At 37.3% G+C, this 25390-nt stretch overlaps 1 protein-coding gene across 3 annotated transcripts in view; it reads right to left on the bottom strand.

Moving 5' to 3' along the window:
• Positions 1 to 25390, bottom strand: part of SEC24B (SEC24 homolog B, COPII coat complex component) — a 120123-nt gene that overhangs the window by 18959 nt on the left and 75774 nt on the right. For all 3 annotated transcript variants that reach the window (XM_039468402.2, XM_039468403.2, XM_074396557.1), the window contains 11 exons: positions 20770 to 20954; positions 17554 to 17656; positions 15298 to 15424; positions 14132 to 14241; positions 11654 to 11766; positions 6548 to 6666; positions 6177 to 6232; positions 5727 to 5933; positions 1611 to 1734; positions 1047 to 1205; positions 16 to 189 (listed from right to left, as the gene is read on the bottom strand). In XM_039468402.2, coding sequence (XP_039324336.1) covers positions 16 to 189; positions 1047 to 1205; positions 1611 to 1734; positions 5727 to 5933; positions 6177 to 6232; positions 6548 to 6666; positions 11654 to 11766; positions 14132 to 14241; positions 15298 to 15424; positions 17554 to 17656; positions 20770 to 20954 — 1477 coding nt within the window. The remainder of the gene's footprint in view (positions 1 to 15; positions 190 to 1046; positions 1206 to 1610; positions 1735 to 5726; positions 5934 to 6176; positions 6233 to 6547; positions 6667 to 11653; positions 11767 to 14131; positions 14242 to 15297; positions 15425 to 17553; positions 17657 to 20769; positions 20955 to 25390) is intronic.

The raw sequence follows: 25390 nt of genomic DNA, 5'->3' as shown, positions 1-25390 counted from the left end.
TTCTGTTAACATTACCTTTGCTTGATGTATATAACAGGGCTGTTTGAAAACACACTAAGGAAGTATCTGTTAAACTTTCTTCAATTGACAACTGCACCGCAAATCCAGCATCAGGATTGATGTTGGCAAGGGATAACAAATCAGTAGAACGGACAAAGAAGTTACCATGAAAAGTGTGCATGGAAAGACCTAAAAAGAAGAAAATGACATAAAATGAAGTTAACGTAAGTATCTTCACCTCAAGCTAAAGTTACTTTTTAAAGTCAAAGGTGTTCAAGATTTTGAATCAAAAGGGTAACTGGGGAGTAAGTTTCAAGCGTAGGCAGAGTTTCTAAAATAATAATTCAAAAAACCAGTGCACGTTATATAAAGGTAAAATAAAAGATTAAACAAGTATTCACATAAAACCAAGGAAGTATACATTAATTGATCATGAAGGCAAAGAGCCTTAATTTGACTTCCCTATTCCTCTTAATTCTCCTTCTGAAATCATTTCTTTTTTTTTTTTGAGATGGAGTTTCGCTCTTGTTACCCAGGCTGGAGTGCAATGGTGGGATCTCGGCTCACCGCAACCTCCGCCTCCTGGGTTCAGGCAATTCTCCTGCCTCAGCCTCCTGAGTAGCTGGGATTACAGGCACGCGCCACCATGCCCAGCTAATTTTGTTGTATTTTTAGTAGAGACGGGGTTTCACTATGTTGACCAGGATGGTCTCGATCTCTTGACCTCATGATCCACCCGCCTTGGCCTCCCAAAGTGCTGTGATTACAGGCGTGAGCCACCGTGCCTGGCCTCTGAAATAATTTCTAATGTAGGCTTTCTCTTAGGTTCTTCTGAGTAAACCAAACATTACTTTTGTCTACTTAATCAAGCTATTTTTAAAAATTGGGCAAGGATTATTCAATAACTGTATCTATTTAAAACATGGTATGGCTAACCAGATCAAACAGTCTTCCATAATAAACAGTCAGAGGTAGTCAATACTTGGAATGCTCACTGACTTTGATACAAGTATTTAATATAAAGCATAATTTTTACAACTTCATACCTTTAGTACACCTTATTCTCATAACAGCTTCAAATCCAATTTTTCTTGTGAGATACCGTTTTAGGTCTTTTTGTAACTTTTCTGCTTGTGAAGGATTGTGAGTAGAGTGAAATGATGGATAATAATAGATGCATCCTGCAGAATACTTGGACATGCAAGCTTTAGAGAAAAATATAAAAGGTATTAGCTACAGAAATAATATTCTACTTGCCCGAGTAGTACAGATTCTAGATTATATATTATGAAGAAATCTAAGTCATGAGAAAACCTAAGCCATCAAAATAAGAACATATACATCTGAGAAAATAGTAACATCTATAAAATATACGATAAAGTTTACTGTTGAGCAGAATGGTAAGAGACCATGCTATATAAACAAAATACTAGTGACATTTTATATTTGTATAGTGCTTTAAAGTTTACTGGTAATCTTCGTAGATGTTATCTATCTAATGCACATGCCTTTCTTTCTAAAATATTGAGAACACTTACTGAGGAGTTTAGATTTAATTATGTACTAAACGTGTTTATTTAAACAAATGTACACATGATGACTCTCCTTACCTAGAGAAGCAAGATCAGAATATTGTGAACTTAAAAGGAACAAATCCACTGCAGTTTGCTGTCCTGAGCAATCTAATGCAAGTTTCTTATAAAAATCAGTTGCAGGGCCAAGATGCTGTACCACCTAAGTCAACAGATCATAAAGTAAGAACTAGAAATTTTTATGCTCATATTTTCATGTTTTATAATTAAAAAAAAAGGATGTCCTCTGCCTCTCTTATCAAACTCGGGTGTTTTTTTAAAATTTCATTTTTCTGAATGTTTTACATAAATGAACTACCCATAAACTGGTAATCTGCTGCTATTTTCACGTCTTAATGGCTATTTTAAGGTTCATAACAACAAAGAAAGCCTTGAACTGTATAACCAGCTGGATTGCCTAGTAATGATAATCACTAGAGATGGCTCAAACACAGAACAGTGGGCAGGAAATTGCAGTTCTCACTGAGCCCAGGTTCCATGCTGTGGTGGCCATTGATGGCACCGTCTGAACCAAAGGCCTTGTTTTTTGTTTAAAAAAGTTGATGGGGAGGAAAGACATCAGTGTATCACTTCAAAATAGTAATTTACTGCTAAACATCACTCTTAATTTAGGATGTGGATACTAATTTCATAGATTTATTGGCATTGTCCAAAATATTTTATTCTTTAATGGAAAAAGCCATTTAATAATCAAATGAAGGAATCACATTAAAAAACCTACACATGCCGGGCACGGTGGCTCAAGCCTGTAATCCCAGCACTTTGGGAGGCCGAGGCGGGTGGATCACGAGGTCGAGAGATCGAGACCATCTTGGTCAACATGGTGAAACCCCGTCTCTACTAAAAATACAAAAAAAATTAGCTGGGCATGGTGGCACATGCCTGTAATCCCAGCTACTCAGGAGGCTGAGGCAAGAGAATTGCTTGAACTCAGGAGGCGGAGGATGAGGTGAGCCGAGATCGCGCCATTGCACTCCAGCCTGGGTAATAAGAGCGAAACTCCGTCTCAAAAAAAAACCTAAAAAACCTACACATAAGAAACATCTAGGCATTTGGTGGTTTCCTATGATAATAATGATAGCTAATCTTTATAAAAAACACTTATGTGCCAGCACTATTTAAGGTGTTTCACACAAATTAAATAATTTAATTTTCATAACACATGTCTCACATGGTTTTTATCTACATGTTACAGATTAGAAACTGAGGCAATAACTGATTAAGTAGCTTGACCAGACCGGGCGCGGTGGCTCAAGCCTGTAATCCCAGCACTTTGGGAGGCTGAGGCGGGTGGATCACAAGGTCGAGAGATCGAGACCAACCTGGTCAACATGGTGAAACCCCGTCTCTACTAAAAATACAAAAAATTAGCTGGGCATGGTGGCGCGTGCCTATAATCCCAGCTACTCAGGAGGCTGAGGCAGGAGAATTGCCTGAACCCAGGAGGCGGAGGTTGCGGTGAGCCGAGATCGTGCCATTGCACTCCAGCCTGGGTAACAAGATCGAAACTCCGTCTCAAAAAAAAAAAAAAAAAAAAGTAGCTTGACCAAGATTACACAGATATTGAGAGGTGAATCTTGGAATATAAACCCAAGAAATCTGGCTACAGCATGAGTGCTATTAACCATTATTAAAAACTGTTATATAACAACATGAGAGAGTAAAAGATTAGAGAAGGTGTTTCTTTTGATATGAGAAGACTTGAGCTGAGAAGGTGACACTGGGGAGAGTGTCTCCAAATTCTTAATCACCATGCTATACTTCCTAACGAAATGTTTCAAGCCTCTTAATTATACTGCATGATGATTATATTAGAGCTTACTCTAATATAAGGAATTAAAGATAATGAGGAGTATGTAAACCAGAACAGATACTGAAACTTTAGAGTCTCAGACAGATAAATATTTTTGAAAGTTAAATGAGAAAAAAACAAACGAAACTCTATCAAATGATTCAGTAAATATATAACAGCTTCCTGTGTTCAAAACACCACAGTAATTTAATGTATCAATGAACTAAATGCCAGCTACACTTGTTAATGAGTTTAAACAATATACTTATCTTAAAATTAGCTTCCTTTTCAAATGTAATTTAAAAATACAATTTCTATAAACAGTGAAATATGGTGCCTTTTTTCTCTAGCATATTGGTGAAGAATAAAAAAGCAACACTAATGGTGGTTACAGGATGAGAATCCTTAAGAAGAGAGTTTGATTTAAAAAAACCCAATAAACAAAACATTATTTATTTAATAACTTAAATAAAGATTATGCCCTTTAATCCAAATATTTCACTTCTAGGAATAATTTCACTTCTAGGTATTTATCCTAAGGCAAAACTAGATATGTTGTTAAAGATTTATGACACTATTAAAACTGTTCAATTCATATTCATAACTACTTATGACATTTTCTCAAATAAATAGTGAAGCCAGACAAAACTTACACAGAAGAAAAATGAATATTTTAGTTCATTTGTTTGAAATACGGGCTTTAAAATGCCCTGACCAAATCTTCACATAAAACCCAAGTAATGTTCAGCTTTATATAATAAATAAATAATATTTTATTATTATTATTATTATTATTATTATTTTTTTTTTTGAGGCAGTCTCACTCTGTTGCCCAGGCTGGAGTGCAGTGTCAGTGATCACAGCTCACTGCAACCTCCACCTCGCAGGTTCAAGAGAATCTCCTGCCTCAGCCACCTGATTAGCTGGGATTACAGGTATGCACCATTGCGCCCGGCTAATTTTTGTATATTTAGTAGAGACAGGGTTTTGCAATGTTGGCCATGCTGTTCTTAAACTCCCAGACTCAAGTGATCCACCCTCCTTGGCGTCCCAAAGTGCTGAGATTACAGGTGTGAGCCACCGCACCTGGCCATTATTGTTATTTTTTGAGATAGGGTCTTATTACATTGCCCAAGCTGGTTTAGAACTCCTAAGCTCAAATGATCCTCTAGCCTCGGCCTCTTGAGTAGCTAAGGTTGCAAGCAGATGCCACCACACTCAGCCCTTTTTAAAAAGTCGTGCAAATACAGGTCTGGCTCATAACTGGAGGGTTGACGCAGGAGGACTGCTTGATCTCAGCAGTTTGAGGCCAGCCTAGGGAACACAGCAAGATCTTGTCTCTACTTTTAAAAAACAAAACAAAAAAAAAATACTGAAGGCAAACTATTCAATAGCTGAAAAGCAATCAATTAATTGATTACTTTCACATTTACTTTCTCTGTGACTTCAGAGAATGCTCACAATATACTCCAATGAAAAAGGCCAGTTTAAAAAAAATATATATATATATATATATATATGCATGTACGATGCCCAATTATGCTTATTTGTATGTTTATATAACTAAATCTTTTTTTTTTTTTTTTTTTTTTTTTTAGACGGAGTTTCGCTCTTGTTACCCAGGCTGGAGTGCAATGGCGCGATCTCGGCTCACCGCAACCTCCGCCTCCTGGGTTCAGGCAATTCTCCTGTCTCAGCCTCCTGAGTAGCTGGGATTACAGGCACGTGCCACCATGCCCAGCTAATTTTTTTTTTTGTATTTTTAGTAGAGACGGGGTTTCACCATGTTGACCAGGATGGTCTCGATCTCTCGACCTCGTGATCCACCCGCCTCGGCCTCCCAAAGTGCTAGGATTACAAGCTTGAGCCACCGCGCCCGGCCTATATAACTAAGTCTTGTTAGATTACTGATGATTTATGCTTTTCTCCACTTTCAAAGTGTTATATACAATGATCTATGTTATCTTTATAATCACACAATTTATTAGTATGTGCATGTTGAATTACAATAGCTCATATTTACTAAGTTTTACCACTTGTGTAACAGAAAGGAACAGTGGAGTCAGAAAATCAAGTCATATTTTTACCATTAAATAGTTATTTAACCTTTAGATAGATACTCGACTTCCTCATCTATAAAATGAAACAGTTAGACTAAATGATTTCTAAATTTCTATGACTTACAAAGTAATAAAAAGAACATACTGTGACACAAAAACAAAACATAATGTGAGCTAAAAACTCTCTTGTTAGTTTATTATTAATGAAGTAGAAAAGTTTAAAATAAAGTAGACAAATAATTACACAATCTTGAATATGACAAAAAACTAAATATAAAATACCTTTGTACTCGATCTCTGATTAGGATCTTCTCTGGATTGCAGAAGTCCTGCACCCAAGGAAGGTAATTGTGTTTGAAATACAGACACACGGCCACCTGTTGGAGACATTAATTTAAAGGCAGCCTGAAGCGCAGGACCAAGGGCACTGTGTGTTTCTCTTGTATTGGTGAACATATTTGGTAACGCATTCAGTAAGTCTTTTATAAGCTGGGAAAACAAAGATCAAAAGCTGAGTTACTGAGAAGGCAAAGGAATAATCTTTTAAAACATTCCATAATATATCATGTGTCACTGTATTTCTGGGGACTGAAACTGAGTGGTCAGTAGATACGCCACTTACATTGTCTATTAATTTTAATATTAACATAGCAAGTAAATAAACGTTAAACATTTTAGTTACCAGTCGAAATGTAAGTATTTTTATGCTTTAAGAAAATAAATCGATCTTACCTCTTTACTTTCATACAGATTCACAAGTAAACTATCCGGTGTAGGTAGAAAAACATCTATAGGGAAAACATATATTTTAATCAACAAATGAAGTCAAAAGAATACATTGAAAATCTTAGTTTTTATCAAGTCATACACGTAATGTATACCATAATATTGCTTTATTAAACACACATACTCTGTAAATATTATACATATGTGTGTGTAATACATACACAGGTGTAAATAACTTAGAATCAAGTATTTCCAGAAAAACAATTATTTTGAAAAAATACTAAAGTATCTGACATTATCCTCACAGCATATAGCAAATAAAGTAGCCCCCATTTCAGTCTGTAGTTAGAAGGACTTTTATTTTATTGACTGCTTACCATCTATATCAGACACAATCAACATCTGAGGCTGTGATAATCCTTCTTGTAAATTGTAGAAGTGAATAGTGCTATCAAAGGTCATGAATCCTATTCTTGTTCGTGAATCTCCAGGAAGCCTAAAGAAAAAAATGACAATTTTAAATTCAAAGTGCTGAGTAACATATTTCATAAAATAATGAAATAGTAATTTAAGTCTAAGGATAATTACACATACGCCTTTTTACAGGGGACAGAAAAATTATCCCTATCTAAACAAATATGTATCAGAGAAGATGACCAAAGTGAAAACTTACTCATATTTCCAGTTCCAATATTAGAACAATAGTATATCTTGCTTAAGCATTTTAAGGGCAGAATGACAAATGAGTACTTTCCAAGAAAAGACTAAATATAACTGCAAATCAGATTTTAATGTGTAAAATTTTAAACAAAATGTACATTTATGAACACTGAAACATTTTTTTTTTTTTTTTTTTTTGAGATGGAGTTTCGCTCTTGTTACCCAGGCTGGAGTGCAATGGCACGATCTTGGCTCACCGCAACCTCCTCCTCCTGGGTTCAAGCAATTCTCCTGCCTCAGCCTCCTGAGTAGCTGGGATTACAGGCACGTGCCACCATGCCCAGCTAATTTTTTGTATTTTTAGTAGAGACAGGGTTTCACCATGTTGACCAGGATGGTCTCGATCTCTCGACCTCGTGATCCACCTGCCTCAGCCTCCCAAAGTGCTGGGATTACAGGCTTGAGCCACCGTGCCCGGCGAAACATTTTTATTAATCTTTAAAAATGTTGTTAGAGCTCAGTTTTCAAAAGTCTATGCCACAGTATAAAAGAATAAATTAGCATTTCATTGCCTGTCAGGTTTTCTTTATTAATAAGATAGATGCTTCATCTTATATAAGTATATTACTCAGTACCACCAACTAATAATTTATTGTTTTAGCAATGTCTTTACAATATTTTTGGATATTATAGGATGCCAAAATATAACATGCAACAAAGCAAGAAGCATTATTACTGCTATGGATGATTGACAAGTTAATTCAGATACAGTCTGCAAGGTAGGTCAAGAGCATTTTCAGAAAATAGAATGCAACAAGCTATGGGGATGATCAGCTTACCAATATGGGCAATATTTGTGATGTTTCCACAGACTAATCTTCACACTGTGAGACTTTTAAGATCACTGAGGGGTGGGGTCATTTCTTACTGGTTAGAAGAGACCACTGACCTACCCCAAGCTAAAAATATATAGAGTTGAGCTGAAACTGCTCCAACATTAAACTTTTCTTTCTCAAAGCTTTCTAGAGCCCCTTAATATATTTGTTGCTATTCTATCACTTTTTTCTTTTACTTTCCCAGTGCTTCTATTTTCCACTGTAATCAAAATAGAAATGTTTTTACAACATTTTCCACTCCCAGTTTTACACTTTTGCTTTTGCAAAGTCTATTTAATTTACAAGTTGTCAATCACCCCTGTCAGTGTGGCTCCTATATCATACTTTCATTACAAGGCTAATAGATTAAACGGATTTCTGGAGCACAGTGACGGGATAGGAGCTTGCTCCATCCATCCACTCCATACATCAACCTGGTACTGTAGTACTTCCAAGAACGGTGTACCCCTTGGGGGATTAAAACTCGGTATTTAAAGACGAAAACAGGCCAGGTGCAGTGGCTCACACCTGTAATCCCAGCAGTTTGGGAGGTCGAGCTGGGTGGACAACTTGAGCTCAGGAGTTCGAGATCAGCCTGGGAAACATGGCAAACCCGTCTCTATTAAAAATACAAAAATTAGCTGGGTGTGATGGTGTGCGCCTGTAGTCCCAGCTACTCAGGAGGCTGAGGTGAAAGGATCACTTGAGCTTGGGATGTCAAGGCTGCAGTGAGCAGAGAACACACCACTGCACTTCAGCCTGGGAAACAGAGCAAGCCTCTGTCTCAAAAAAAAAAAAAAAAAAAGAAAGAAAAGAAAAAAAAAAAAAAAGCCAGGCAAGGTAGCTCACACTTGTAATCCCAGCACTTTGGGAGGCTGAGGTGGGTGGATCACAAAGTAAAGAGATTGAGGCCATCCTGGCCAACATGGTGAAACCCCATCTCTACTAAAAATACAAAAATTAGCTGGGCATGGTGGCGCACTCCTGCAGTCCCAGCTACTCGGGAGGCTGAGGCAGGAGAATTGTTTGAACCTGGGAGGAGGAGGTGGAAGTGAGCCAAGATCGTGCCACTGCACTCCAGCCTGGTGACAAAGCGAGATTCCGTCTCAAAAAAAAAAAAAAAAAGACAAAAATATCAACAATAAACCAACAACAACCCAACCAAGTATCTCTGTAGAGTAGTCTTCCATTGCCACTCACTGTTAAAGCTATTTTTGAAGTAAGCACTTGTGAGTAAAGCAGGGGCAAATACTTCAACCAAAGATTAACACATGAAAACTCTGGCCAGGAGTGGTGGCTCACGCCTGTAATCCCAGCACTTTGGGAGGCCGAGGCAGGCAGATCATCTGAGGTCGGTAGTTTGAGACTAGACCTAGACCAACATGGAGAAACCCCATCTCTACTAAAAATACAAAATTAGCCGGGCGTGGTGGTGCATGCCTGTAATCCCAGCTACTTGGTAGGTTGAGGCAAGAAAACCACTTGAACCCGCGAGGCAGAGGTTGCGATGAGCTGAGATTGCACTACTGCATTCCAGCCTGGGCAACAAGAGCAAAACTCTGTCTCAAATACAAAAAAAAACCATGAAAACACTTAGTAACAAACACTAAAAGCAAACCTCTCAATATCTCTGAATTTTTAAAATGTTAAACATCTTAATGTTATCAGTTTCCTTTGAGGCCAAGATCAGTGATATGCAGACTATAGTGACTAGAAGTTGTACTCCACAGGGCAAGTACTCTTCAAGCTCAAATGGAAGACAGAGGAGAATCTTTTGGAATCATCAAAGTTCTTGGGACAAAGTATTCATATATAACAAGCCCGACACTTCCACACGTTAGGAACCGCTGCAATGGTGAACCACTCTTTCTAACAATCTTAAGTCATATCGCTTGTGGGTGTTAAGAGCAAAACAGAAATGTGGAAACAACTGTATTTTCTAGAGATTTGGAATGTTCATTTTTTTTTTTTTTTTTTTTTTGAGATGGAGTTTCGCTCTTGTTACCCAGGCTGGAATGCAATGGCGCAATCTCGGCTCACCACAACCTCCGCCTCCTGGGCTCAGGCAATTCTCCTGCCTCAGCCTCCTGAGTAGCTGGGATTACAGGCATGCACCACCATGCCCAGCTAATTTTTTGTATTTTTAGTAGAGACGAGGTTTCACCATATTGACCAGGATGGTCTCGATCTCTTGACCTCGTGATCCACCTGCCTCAGTCTCCCAAAGTGCTGGGATTACAGGCTTGAGCGACCGAGCCCGGCCTTGGAATGTTCATTTTTAAAGCTAGATGAGGGGCTCCTTCATGGCCAATCTTGGTAGACACAGAGGAGGGAATTAGAGCCAGGTATAAGCCATACATCCTATACTTGCTATTTCCATTTCCATAATCTGGCTCATTATTAATGTGTGAAAATGCTCAATTTATTAGCCAGGTGTGGTGGTAGGCACCTGTAATCCCAGCTACTTGGGAGGCTGAGGCAAAAGAACTGCTTGAACCCTAAGGCAGAGGTTGCAGTGAGCCGAGATCATGCCACTGCACTCCAGCCTGGGCGACAGAGCAAGACTCTATCTCAAAAAATAAATAAATAAACAAAATGCTCAGTTTCTGGTTTCCTAACTTATTTAGCACAAAATCAGTTCCCTCTTTCCCTTTAACCAGCTCATTCTGTCATCAGTGCAATTAAAACAAGTTTGTGAAAAAAATTCCTTGCTCAGGCATAAATTACAGCCAGATTTCTCTCATCCAGATCCTTTTTTAAAGAAAAATCCTTTTTATCTTTTAAAATTTTATTTAAACTGACAGAAAAAAGTGTGTGTATCTGTCATGTAAAACATGGTGTTTTGAAATATATACACATATATATATATATATAATATATATATATACACACACACATACACGCACACTGTAGAATGGCTAAATCTAGCTATGAACATAGGCATTGCCTCACAAAGTAATTATTTTTGTAGTGAGAACACAACAATTTTAATCTCTTGCATTTTTCCAAGAATACAATATATTGCCATTAACTACAGACACCAAGTTGTACAACAGATCTCTTGAATTTATTCCTCCTATCTTTTACACTTTGACTAGCATCTCTTGGAACCTCCTACCCCACGACCATCACCCCAATTCCTGGTAACAACCACTGTACTCTTGACTTTTATGAGATTTACCTTTTTAGTTTCGTTTTCATTGAGAACACACAATATTTGTTCTTATTTCGCTTAATGGGATGACCTCCAGGTTTACCCATGGTATCACAAATGAGAAAATTTTTCTTCTTTTTAAAGGCTGAATAGTATTCCACTGTGTACATATACCACAGTTTCTTTATACATCCATCTGCGGATGGATACTTAGTTTGATTACGTATCTTGGCTCTTGTGAATCATGCTGCAATAAACTGAGAGTGCAGATATATCTTCTGCACACCGATTTTTTTCTCTTTGGATATATTTCAAGTAGTGAGTTTGCTGCATCATATGACAACTGTTTTTAATTTTCTGAGGAACCTTTATACTGTTTTCCATAATAGCTCTACGAATTTACATTCCCCAAAGTACGCAGTTTCCCTTTTCTCCATATCCTCACCAACATGTTATCTTTTGTCTTTTTCAAAGTCTCATCCAGATTCCCGATATCCTGGCTAACTCAAGTTTACTGGCCCCTGTGTTCAGATTGGCTAAGTCATACAGTGAGATGAGATGGAAATTCCAGACTAAATAGTAGACTTTTATGATTTTATAAGTCAGGTAACAAGTCATTAATCATAACTTGAGTATCAGGATCCTTATTCTATGGTACATAAGTAGAACTCTTTTAGCTGATAGAGAAATATAACCAAACAATAAAAACCAACCCCACAAACTGCTAACACTTCATATTTATATACATTTATACACACACACACACACACAGTATGAATTGAAAATATTCTTACTTGTCTAGATTTTCTAAGAGTGACTGGCACAAAATTGTCAAATATCCAGCTTCCACTGCATTATGAGACACATCTAAAACAAACAAGTAAACTGCAGGTTGAGGAGGACGCAGCTGAAAAGAATAAAAATAAAGTAATTCATTTGGTAGGTAAAATTTATTCTTTTTATATATCATTATTACTGCTGGGCATTTACTGAATATATTAAACAAAAAAATACACAAATAGGATTGTTGTTTTGTAATATGTGCTCATGAAAATGATATGCTTTTCTTTTCTTTTTAGTTGGTTGTGGATTAAGCATGACAAGGCAGTTGATACACAGCCACAGTTAAATAGATGGGTTAAATGTTTTTCTGTTAAGAAGTACTGGTTAAGAGTTCCTTTTTTTAAAAATTAGGGTTATGATTTAATACTAAGCTCTCTAGATGTACATCCCTTCCCTTTTCCTAAAAATAAATTTTCATCCCAACAACTTAACATTAGTACTAGCTATTGGCTTATCTGAAGGTGACTGAATCCTAATGATTAAGTGCTATGTGTAAAAAGAGTCCTTGTGATGATACTGCAAATACTTTTTTTTTTTGAGAAGAGTCTCACTGTCATCCAGGCTGGAGTGCAGTGCTGTGATCTCAGCTCACTGCAATCTCTGCCTCCCAGATTTAAGCCATTCTCCTGCCTCAGCCTCCTGAGTAGCTGGGACTATAGGCACACACTACCATGCATGGCTAATTTTTGCACTTTTAGTAGAGACAGGGGCGGGGGAGGTTTCACTATGTTGGCCAGGCTGCTTGTGAACTCTTGACGTCAGGTGATCCACTTGCCTCAGCCCTGCAAAATGCTGAGATTATAGGTGTGAGCCACCATGCTTGGCCTATAAATACATTTTTTAAAAAAATCCTTATGTTGATAATTATTGCAGCTTGGTGACGGGTAAAGGATGGTTCATTACACTGTTTTCTTTGGAGTAAGTTGAAAACTACTGTTATATAAAGTTGAAATAGGCAGTGGCTCATGCCTATAATCCCAGCACTTTGGGAAGCCAAGGTAGATGGACTGCTTGAGTCCAGGAGTTTGATACCAGCCTGGGCAACATGATAAAACTCTGTCTCTAGCTTGGGTGACAGAGTAAAACTCTGTCTCAAGTAAACATTAAACAAATAAATAAGTAAAATTAAAAGAATATATAAAATCTTTTTTTAAAATATGCTAACCAAGGGCCATATGAATCATATGGCAAAACTTAAAAGATTATTTCTTGCTTTACCACTTCAATTAGATTAAGATTCCTAAGGACCCAGAATGGAGTTGGGAATTAATTATAAAGAAGGTAGAGCCTGAGAGTAAAAGTGACCAAGAGGAAGTTTATTACAGTTAATATAGAAACAAACATGAAAATGGTAGTTAGGTGGGCATATGCCAAATTAGACATAAAAGAACATAAAAATTACAAAAATAAAGATGAGCCAGGTGCCAAATATTTAATTCACATCAGTTTCTCCTTTTCATCATTTTCACTAGCAGCAGTTTCAAGTTTTGTGAGGCGACAGCAGATACAGTTTTTTGTTTCGTTTTTGTTGTTGTTTTCTTTCTTTTTTTTTTTGAGATGGAGTGTTGCCCTGTTGCCCAGGCTGGCTGCTGTGGGGTAATCTTGGCTCACTGCAACCTCCACCTCCCATGCTCAAGCGATTTTCCTGCCTTAGCCTAGAGCTGGGATTACAGGCATGTGCCACCATACCCAGCTAATTTTTGCATTTTAAGTAGAGACGGGGTTTCACCATGTTGGCCAGGCTGGTCTGGAATTTCTGACCTCAGATGATACACTCACCTCAGCCTCCCAAAGTGCTGGGATTACAGGTGTGAGCCACCACGCCCAGCTGATAGTTTTTATAAATATGTTAAAAATGAGAAGATACAATAAAGATGATGAACAGAACTTAGGGCCAAGAATTAGTTTCTGAAGTGAAAAGAAGAATGAGATCTTAGAGTTCATATAATTAAAAAACAGAATTTTCTAACTGAAACAGAAGGAAAAAATAGAGAAGTCCATATCCACTTATCTTGATATCTGTACTTGGTAAACCAGTAAAACAGTGATATCTTTAAGATCTTGAAAACTTAAGTTTCGGGCAAAAATGTGCATTTCTCTATTTTGAGAGTCTTAAATGTTAAATGATAGAAGAGTATCTATATCTACTCCATGCAAGTAATCAAATCAAAATGTCTACAAATCATAGATGCTAGTGCTCATAAGACAGACAGAACTAATATTTATTATTCACAGAAAGTCTTCTAGGAGATCAAATAACCTTTAGAAAGAGTTTTCTATTTGTTAAATATAAACTTTTAGCATTAATTTGTTTTTAAAAATTATAAGTATAAGCAACTTCAAAATCTTGATAAGAATTCACTTAACAGAAAATTACAAATGACCAATATAATTGTGTTTCACAACAAATTTTAACACTGAATAGTTACCATGTAATCTGAAGAAGCAATGAACTCCACAGTTGAATTCTGAACTTCTGGTCGTTTATGAGGCTCTCCATAAGATCGGGTTAGGGGGTTATACATAAATTCTTCAGGAACTAGATAAGAGGTCCCAGTACAAATTTAAGACACAATTTGTAACTAAACACATATATACATAGCTAAAAATAAACATCTATTATCAATATTTACATGAGGTTTAGCAATAGTTCTGTGAACATTAAATGGTAAAAATCAATAGCTTAAGTCCTCCTTAAAAAATAGATCAGGGCTGGGGGCAGTGGCTCATGTCTGTAATCCTAGCACTTGGGAGGTCAAGGTAGATGAATCTCTTGAGCCCAGGAGTTCGAGACTAGCCTGGCCAACATGGCGAGACCCCGTCTCTACCAAAACTACAAAAATTAACCAGGCATGGTGGTGCAAGCCTGTAGTCTCAGCTACTCGGGTGGCTGAGGGATGAGAACAGTTTGAACCTGGAAAGCAGAGATTGCAGTGAGCCATAATGCACAACTGAACTCTAGCCTGCATGACAGTGAGATCCTGTCTCAAAAAAATAATAATAATAAAATATTTAAAAAAAAAAGATCACAAGGATAAAAAAACTTATGTTATCAAATCAGGTGAGAAAACCAGGATGCAAGTAACCTTCCTTCTTAGACTTGTGTCCTATTTATTTTATCAATGACATGAAAAAAAATCAGAGAAACATAAATTTGAAAACAACTCTAGTAGGGGAACCTAAGAAATGAATAAAGGGAACAAGAGACTGACACATATATATGCATGCATTCAGACATACTGGCAAAATTCTACCTGAGTTGAATTAACCAAATATACAAATGTAAGACAATCTTATTGTCGGGGGCAAACATAATTAGTCTGCATAAGCTCACCTGCATGAATGTCACTGTTTCTGACTTTTTTTTTTTTTTATTTTGTCCTCACTGTTACGCTCCTCACTGTCAATTATTCCCTTGTTCAGCCAAAATGAAGTCTTAGCCTACTCCTAGCCTTAGCCTATATTCCTTTGGCTAAAAATGGCATAAAAATTCTTTTTGAAGAAATCAAGAGAGAAACCAGGAAATGACAAAAATGTCAAAAAAACGTTGAAAACAGGATGAAAACACATTTATTTTAAGAATCTAAAAACTCACCATCATTAACTCTATAGCACAAGTTGCATTTCCATCTACGTTGATCAATGAAGGATACAAAGGGGTTAATATATGTTCGGCAAGATCGGCACCTCACAATCGTATTTGATGTTATCACTGGTAATTGCTAGGAAATAAAATAAAGAAGTTGTAGCAGAAAAAGGCACCCCAAGGAAAAACAGAACGTATACTGCTCTGCTCCATATACTGAACAAAAACCTTAACTGTTTTTATGTGGCTTTATATGGAAGCATATTAATAAAAATCCAGGGATGTGCTGAGCAACAGATGCAGCCATCAAGTTTTCTCCCTCTTGTCACAAATCGTAATGTTAAAACAAAGTCATACCAAATATTGGCCAAGAAAATAATGTAAGCTAGATCTTATCAGCTGAACTTTAGAAATAACAGTGAGAGAGAAACATATACCATATACAAATGCCTGTCTTTGTTGACTGCACCTGGTACTACACTATTAGGCACTGCTCATTAGACTGCTACAGTAACTTCTGATGGGAGCTGAGGCTAGAAGCAGCTAAACACAATGTGCCTTTAAAAAAACGCATCTCTATGCTTGGTTTGGGAAAGGAATTTTACATTCATGAAGAAAAGTTAGAAAATATGAAAAAAGATTAAGAGATCACGTTATTCTATGTCCATGAATTAACCTGGTTCATTTTAGTATATTTCATTGTTTTTTTAATATCTGCACACAAACATTTATGATCTTTGTATTTAATTTTTTCACATATATTATTATTTGTTTGTTTGTTTGTTTGTTTTTGAGACGGAGTTTTGCTCTTGTTGCCCAGGCTGGAGTGCAATGGCGCGATCTCGGCTCACCGCAACCTCCGCCTCCTGGGTTCAGGCAATTCTCCTGCCTCAGCCTCCTGAGTAGCTGGGATTACAGGCACACGCCACCATGCCCAGCTAATTTTTTGTATTTTTAGTAGAGACAGGGTTTCACCATGTTGACCAGGATGGTCTCGATCTCTTGACCTCGTGATCCACCCGCCTTGGCCTCCCAAAGTGCTGGGATTACAGGCTTGAGCCACCGCGCCCGGCCCACATATATTATTATTATTACACAAGTAACCACATATCTGTTGTAAAAAAAAATCAGGAAATACAGTTAACTGAGACTGAAAACATAAAAAATTACAGAATTCTACATCCCAGAGGATGTCGCTGTAAACAATTCAGTATATACACTTTGAGAAGGTATCATGCATGGTTTCTGTATTTAGAAAAAAACTCTCACCTATGTATATAGGAAATTAACTGTCTTGGTTTAGATATAAGGTTTTAAGAGCATTATAGATGATTAAAAACATTTACTGAATGAATAAATTCATGGTACTTATTACATATTATAATTTTTTATTTTCTATTCATTTTGATCTTTTCTATACTTCGTAATAGTAAAGTAAGCTTCACAAGGAAGCTTTTTAAGCTTTGTTATCTCCAGCATCCAGCTTGACAGGTAGTCAATCAATATTTCTTGTATGAATAAGAGCAAAAGAAAACTCAGCACCAGTAAGAAGGGTAGTAAACAACAGTAGTAAAAAAGTGTGAACGAGAAACACAACTTACGAAGTACAAACAAAACCTCTGAATAAAATTATTTTTGAAGTTTTAAAAATTTTAAACTCTTAAAACTTTAAAAGTTTAAAAATCCCCATTGTAACAGTTTATTTTTTAATTAAAGATTTGTTTAATTTGTTAAGAAACGATCAGACAGCTTTTCAGTCATAGTAGACAACATTGTTGGTGTTTCCTTTGTGTTTAATAAAGAACTCCTAAAGCGTGTCTACCTTCCATGGCCATTCTACCTTCCAAAACTACTGATCTTTCAAAATCAAGGCCAGAGTTCATCACTTACAGAAAACTTTTGCTACTGTATCCACAGGGAATCACTTCTCATACTGTACTCTCTAAGTATCTCAAAGAATTTTATTAATTACATGTATTAATTCTTCTGCACTGTTAATTGTTGTTTTTACATCTTTGTCCCATTAGATGAGAACTTTTTGGTGGCAACTTCAATGACTTGATCATCTTTGTACTAGCAGTGCTTAGTTTAGAGCTTGTCACAAGGCAAGTGCTCAGAAAATGTTTGTCAAGTTGAATGTTACAGAAATAACTATTTCTAACTTCAAATAAAAGAATGGAAAGAAAATTCTAAGAAAATATAAAATTTAAGTACCTTGTACATGCGCATAAATGACAGTACCCATACTTTAAAATGTTACTTTACCGTTAGGTCTCTGAAGGGATGTAACAACAATCCTAAAGGAAGCTTAGCTTTATTCAGTAAAGCCTGTGTCTGTGGAATATTTGTCAAAGTACACCGAAATGAACTGCAAAAAACATAAGCAACATGGAGTATATTAGCTATCAGAGAAAAATACACCGAAGTAGGTAAGATAATTAAGAGCACTTAGGGGACGTAAGTGAAAATCACTTGGGCATGTAATTATAACTATAAGCAAGAAGGTCCTGATTAACTAGGCATGTATGTAATATATGCCAAAAGATCTAAGTTGAAAAGTCAATACTTTCATGGTGGAAAAGTAGTACACATTCAGGGGAGACCAATTATTCCATTATGACTAGCCTGGAGGACATGAATAGGAGCACATAGAAAACAAGAGTGAAAAGGCATTATTTCTGTCTTTAATTATTCTGTTACTGCTTTACTGCCCCCTTTGCACCTGTCAAACTCCCATTCTTATTAGAAGACTCATCAAGGTTATTGCTTATAACCACTCTCACCCCTAATTCCCCAAGTCAGAAGGAATGACTTCTTTCTCCATGCTCTATGTTTATGCTTCTATATGATATCAATTAGTCTGATTTAATTGAATTGGTTGTTTGTCTGTCTTCACCACTTGAGATCAGAGAGCATTTTGTCTTTGTATCACCCTAGCCCAGTTTCCCTCATTGAGTAGGTGCTTATAACTTATGAAGTTTTAAGGTCAATAAACAAAGATTGCAAAAAGGAGAGGCCAAAGAAGTAAAAAGCAGAAGTACTGAAAGCCAGGCAAGAAATTTTAAGAAGAGTCATTAATACCATGTAGAGATACAGAGATATCTATTTATTGCAGGCTCACTGTTGCTCCTTGAACACAAAAAGCTTGTTCCTGCTTCAGGACCTCTACATTTGCTATTCATACAGTTTGGAACCCTTTTTTCCCAGAGAAGTCACTCGGCTTACTCTCTCACTTCACCCAGATCTCTATTCAAATGTTAAAGTCTTTGGGTAAACCTGTCTAGACTCCTCAATTTAAAAGACACCCTCCACCCACACTCCCTATTCTGATTTATTTTTCTTCATTGTAATACACTGAACATTACATTATATATTTACTACTTTGACTGTTCAAAGAATGTAGTTCTGTGATTCCATAGAGATCAGAAACTTTGTTTTGTTTACAACTTTATCCCCAGCAGATGGAAAACAGTGTTTTGCATTTAACTTAGAAGGCATTTGATACTTATTGAATTAATGATTCATCTTAGTATGTTGATACTATTATTATTCCTGTTTTACAAACTGAGACTTTGAGAGGTTAAGTAAATTGCAAAATTTTATAGCTACTTGTCATCAGAACCATAGCAAGAACTTAGGTCTGATCAACTCTAAAGTCTATGCTCCTACTTATCTTTTTGTTATTTTGATAAAAGATATATTTTTGCAAAAAAACACATAACTGGGTGGAAAAAAGTATGCCTTCTCTTTACTTATGGGTTCTCTTATACATATGCTATATTTTTTTAAAAAATTACTTTTTTGAGACAGGGTCCTGCTCTACCACCCAAGCTGGAGTACAGTGGTATAATCTCAACTCACCACAACTTCCACCTCCTGGGCTCAAGGGATCCTCCCACCTCAGCCTCCTGAGTAGCTGGGACCACAGGTGCCTGCCAGTATGTTCAGCTAACTTTTTTGTTTTTTGGTAAAACGGGGTTTCACCATGTTGTCTAGTCTGGTCAAGAACTCCTAGGCTCAAGCAATCCCCCTGCCTTGGCTTCTCAAAGTGCTGGGATTATAGGCATGTGCTATTGTGTATGGCCTAGACACTACATTTGCTTATGTAGGGGCTACCTAACCATTTATACTACAAGGTCGTAATTTACAAACTTATCAACCTGGTAACAATTTATATTCAAAGGATGGGTAGCTGTTTTCAACCTATAATCCATGATGCTCTATACTTTTATGGAAATGATCTTGGCACTACCTGAGGCACGATGGTGTGTTGTGGCAGAGTACAGTGGAAGAACAGGGGAAATTCTCAAAGTGGCTCCACTTCCTATTTTCTGTATTGGAATTCTATATAATATTTTGGTTGAAAGAGTAGTTGCAGCATTTTTTAAAAGCTGGAAAACTACTGCTTTAAGAAAAGGGAAATATTGGCCCTGAAAAATGCTAATTCTCCTAATGCAAGGAAGACAAGGCTGGCTAAGTGTGGTGGCTTACTCCTCTAATCCCAGCACTTAGGGAGACTGAGGTGGGCAGGTCACTTGAGGAACACGGCGAAACCCCATCTCTACTAAAAATACAAAGCCAGGTGTCATGGTGCACACCTGTAATCTCAGTTATTCAGTGGCTGAGGCATGAGAATCACTAGAACTCAGGAGGCAAAGGACGCAGTCAGCCAACATCAGGCTACTGCCCTCCAGCCTGGGCAAGAGAAACCCCATTAAAAAAAAAAAAAAAAAAAGACAATGTTGTTCTGTGAATCAGAGTTTACTTTATGAGGAGGAGAAATTCCAGGAGCAAGAACATGTCTTCTTAAAAAAAAAAAAAGAATCTAGGACCAGGAGAAAATCCTATTCACAGGATAGAGAAATACTAAAAGCTTACAAGAACAAAGAACATGAAGCATTGTGAAGTGAGTAACAGAGCTCATCCACACAAAGGTACACCAGGGCTTGGTGGCTGCCAGTGCAGTCTGCCACAGCGAAACTTCGCCATTAAAGAAAATCCAGTCTAGATTCAGACTAGATTAATAAGCCTGGGAGTCAATGGTCTTCATACTCTGTATTGAGTGGGAAAAGAAAATTCTGAGATAAACCATTTCTCTAAACCTGTTCCTGAGATTACATAAGTGAGGTCTATGTTTTTTTCAAGCAAAGCCTAAAATTTTAAAGATTCAACCTTATTTATCAGAAGTTATTATTGAAAAGTGAGAAAAAAGATGTAAGAAATAAAAAATATAGTTACATTTGGGTTCCTGAAACCCTTCATTCAAATAGAAATAATTTCCCTAACATTAGGTGATAAGGGGATGGGACTGGATTAAGACTGAGATGGGAACAAAAACAAAACTTCTATACAAACTAAAACAGAAAAGTCAACACTAACAAAACTTCCAACCGAAGAAACAGCATGCTACTTTCACCATTTTTGAAAGTCATACAATGTTTTCATCACCTAAGAAAGATTATAAAACAAATAAATACCTACTCTGGGCTACAGTTCAATTTTTTGAGGTCTGCATTCAAGTTAGGTACAGGAGCCCAAACTGGAGTCATGGGTAAAACATTCCTCTCCTGAGTGAGGTTTACAGGTCTCAGGCTTTCTGGTTGTGGAGAACTCTGAAGACTCAATCCTCCTAGACTGGAGGACAGCTGGTTCACACCAGGATAGTGCTGAAAGAGCAATTCAAAACAAAACAAAAGAACAATAAAACATAAATACATTTTCTTATACTATATACTACATATCTCAACATACAGAAAAAGCAAAAAGGTAAGAAAATTTAAATCTGGCTTGGTAATAGAATGACTTTACATGCAGTCAATCTAAAGCACACTTGAAAAAAACTCAAAGCAAAAGTCCTGAATAAATTTGAATCTTACTAGCAAGGTTAAACCTCGCAATGAAATTTCAGCAACAATGCTTATCAACATTAGCAATTTGGTTTCCCCAAATACAGTTTACACTAGAAAAAGAGGATAAATGCCCCATTGTTCTCAAGGTCCCCCCACTCCTGCCAATTATCAACTTTCACAATAATGAGTTGGTGCCACAGAAATGTACAATGGTGGTCAATAGGTTTTGCCTTATTTTTTTTATAGTTCCTATATTTTTAGTATTATCAAGGAATTCATGGCTTTTTGTTAACTCAAATTGATGTAATGAATTACAGTCATTATTCTTATGATGGTCAAATTACCCAATCTTTGGCCAGCGAAAGCCCTTTCAAGATGGCCCCAGTGTCCTTCTATATGAACCTAACTAGTCTTTGTTAGCTTCCTTGCCTTCTTACACAATATTTTATACTCTTTTTCTTCAAACCTAGAACTGTTTGTCTAAAAAGGAATCTTGGCTCCTTTTAAGTAGAGATGATATCTAAAAACCATTATCTGGATGATAAAAGTGCTTATCGCTAGTGTTGTTATTACTTCCAGATACTTGCAACAGGTAAAGATGGAAAATGAATGTGTTAAAGTAGAAGCAATTTCCTAAATTAGGGCAAAACTTCAATTTGTCTCCCTGCTTCCATTTTGTCTTTTCCAAGACTCCCATCTCTAATCCATTCCTCACATAGCAGCCAAACAATTTTCTAAATATGTAAATTAGATGTCATTCTATTACATAAAATCTCCGATACCTCTATTTTGCACTTTGGGTAAAATCTAAGCGTCTGACTGTGATCCTTTAGCTCTCTGATCTCATCCCTATTACTCTTCCCATGCTGAATTCTTGCAACACTGGGACTTCATTCCTCAAACATGTCAAACTTGTTCCTGCCTTAAGTCTTTGTATTACCAGTTTACTCAGCCTGAAATACTTTAACCACAGATCCTTCCATGCTTTTTCTTGTCTTCCAAATGTTAACTCAAACATACTTTCTACAAGGAAGACTGCTTTGTCTGACCACCTACACCACACTTCCACCCCGGAAATTACTTCAAATTGTCTTACTTCATAGCACTTGCAACTACTTGAAATTAGCTCTTGATATTTTTACTTATTTATTGTCTTATTAATGCTGACTTCCCACCAACCTTCTTAAGAACAGGAACTCTGTTTTGTTCACTGAGCCTCCTCTCGTATTCTCAGTGCCTAAAATAGTTCTGCCACAGAGTAGAAATAAACTTCTATTGAGTACAGAGAAATTCTAAAGTCTTAAATAATTAAATGAAGACCAGACATGGTGGCTCACGCCTGTAATCCCAGTACTTTGGGAGGCCAAGGCAGGTGGATCATTTGAGGTCAGGAGTTTGAGACCAGCCTGGCCAATATGGTGAAACCCCTTCTCTATTAAAAACACCAAAATTAAGTCGGTTATGGTGGCATGCACCTGTACTTGGGAGACTAAGACAGGAGAATCACTTGAACCTGGGAGGCAGAGGTTGCAGTGAGCTGAGATCCCGCCACTCAACTCTAGCTTGGGCAACAGAGACTCCATCTCAAAAAAAAAAAGAAAGTAAGAAAGAAAGGAAGAAATGCTTTGATTCTGTAATTCCACTTGTAGAAATTTCATTTAAGGAAATAGTAATACAAATGCATAAAATCTGCGTGTGTAGTCATATTGCTTAATGATGAGGCCATGTACTGAGAAATGCGTCGTTAGGTGATTTCATCCTTGTGTAAATATCAAAGAGTGTACACACAAACCTAGATGGTACGGCCTACTACACACCTGGGCTATATGATATAGCCTGTTAGTCCTAGGCTACAAACTGTGCATCATGTTACTGTTAAATATTGTAGGCAACTGCATACAATGATATTTGTATATCTAAACATAAAAAAAGTACAAGAACAATATAGCAAAAGAGATACAAAATGGTACACTTCCATAGGGCATTTAGTATGAATGGAGCTTAAAGGACTGGAAGTTGCTCTGGGTGAGTCAGTGAGTGAGTGTTGAGTGAAGGTGAAGGCCCAGGACACTAATATACTGTAGACTTTACAAACTCTGCACATTTAGGCTTTATCAAACCTATAAAAATATAGTTTTTGGCCAGACATGGTGACTCACGTCTGTAATCCCAGCACTTTGGGAGACCTAGGCGGGTGGCTCACTTGAGGTCAGGGGTTTGAGACCAGCCTGGACAACATGGTGAAACCCTGTCTCTACTAAAAATTCAGAAATTAGCCGGGTGTGGTGGCGGCAGGCGCCTGTTATCTCCCAGCCACTTGGGTGGCCAAGGCACAAGAATCACTTGAACTTGGGAGGTGGGGGTTGCAGTGAGAGTCAAGATTGTGCCACTGTGCTCCAATCTGGGCAACAGAACGAGACTCTGAGGGAAAAAAGTTTTTCTTTCTTCTGCAATACATTAGTTTACTGTAACTTCTTTACTTTATAAACCAATTTCTTTATAGGTTGGTGCAAAAAGTAATTGCGGGTTTTGTTATTATTATTATTACTATTATTTTTTAAGACGAAGTCTTGCTCTTGTTGCCCAGGTTGGTGTGCAATGGTGCAATTTTGGCTCACTGCAACCTCCGGCTCCTGGGTCCAAGAGATTTTTCTGCCTCAGCCTCCTGACTAGCTGGGACTACAGGCATCCACCACCACGCCCAGCTAACTTTTGTATTTTTAGTAGAGACAGAGTTTCACCATGTTGGCCAGGCTGGTAGAACTCCTGACCTCAGGTGATCCGCCCACTTCAGCCTCCCAAAGTGCTGGGATTACAGGCGTGAGCCACTGTGCCTGACCTGTCACAACTTTCAATGGCAAGAACTGTAATTACCTGTTCAATCTAAATAACTTTTTGACTTTTACAAAAACAGTGTAAAACACACATTGTACAGCTGTACAAAAAAATTTCTTCCTTTTATGGCCTTATTCTATAAGCTTTTTTCTATTTTAAATATTTTTTATTTTAAAAGTTTTTGTTGAAAATGAATACACACAAACACACATATTTGCTTAGTCCTACACAGAATCAGGATCATCAATATCACTGTTTTCCACCTCCACATCTTGTTCCACTGGAAGATCTTAAGGTGCAATAACATGTAAGGAGCTGTCATCTCCTGTGATAACAATGCCTTCTTCTGGATACTTCTGCCTTCTTCTGCCTCCAGAAAGTTCTGGAGGACCTACGTGAGGCTGTTTTACAGTTCACTTTTATTTTTCATAAGTAGGAGTACACTCTCAAATAATGATTAAAAGTATAGTATAAATACATAAACCAGTAGTCACTTATTTTCATTATCAAGTATTATGTTCTGTGCATAACTGTATGTGCTATACTTTTATATGACTGAAGGTGCAGGTTTGTTTACAGGAGCATCACCACAAACACAAGAGTAATGCACTGTGCTACAACATTACCACAGCTACAAGGTCAATAGGTGAAAGGGATTTTCCAGCTCCATTATAATCTTATGGGACCACCGTCATACTTGTGGCCCGTCATTAACTAAAATGTCGTTATGCAGCACATAACTGTATGTATATAATAAAGTGTGTGTGCATGTGTGTATATGTGTATGTGTGTGCATGTGTACACATGCAAGGATTTGTTTTCTTTTGTCACAGGTTCTTACAATGTTGCTCAGGTTGGTCTCAAACTCCTCAGCTCAAGTGATTCTCCTGTCTTAACTGGGATCACAGAAGCACACCAAGCTTAAAAGGAAGCTGATTTTGACACCGAGTTATGCCCCATAAATGGGAGACTCATTATAAAACATACAAGTACCAAAATGATGAAAGATATATAGAAATAATAAAGGTTTCTTCTTATACTGGTAAATAAATTTTAAAAATTTCCAAAGCAACATTCCTATTTTTTTTTTTTTTTGAGACGGAGTCTCACTCTGTCACCAGGCAGCAGTGCAGTGGCACGATCTTGGCTCACTGCAACCTCTGCTTCCCAGGTTCAAGCAATTCTCCTTCCTCAGCCTCCTGAGTAGCTGGGAACTACAGGAAGGCGTCACCATGTCCAGCTAATTTCTGTATTTTTAGTAGAGACGAGGTTTTACCATGTTGACCAGTATGGTTCCAATCTCTTAACCTCGTGATCTGCCATCTTGGTCTCTCAAAGTGCTAGGATTACAGGTGTGTTGAAACAAACCTGGACGGACAGACCCCAACTATTGCTGTTTACAATTTGGCAGATATATG

The sequence above is a fragment of the Saimiri boliviensis genome, chromosome 3 (assembly GCF_048565385.1).
Source record: "Saimiri boliviensis isolate mSaiBol1 chromosome 3, mSaiBol1.pri, whole genome shotgun sequence".
Classification (NCBI taxonomy): Eukaryota; Metazoa; Chordata; class Mammalia; order Primates; family Cebidae; genus Saimiri; species Saimiri boliviensis.
Note: the sequence above shows the minus strand (reverse complement) of the source record. Positions and strands in the feature narration are given on the sequence as shown.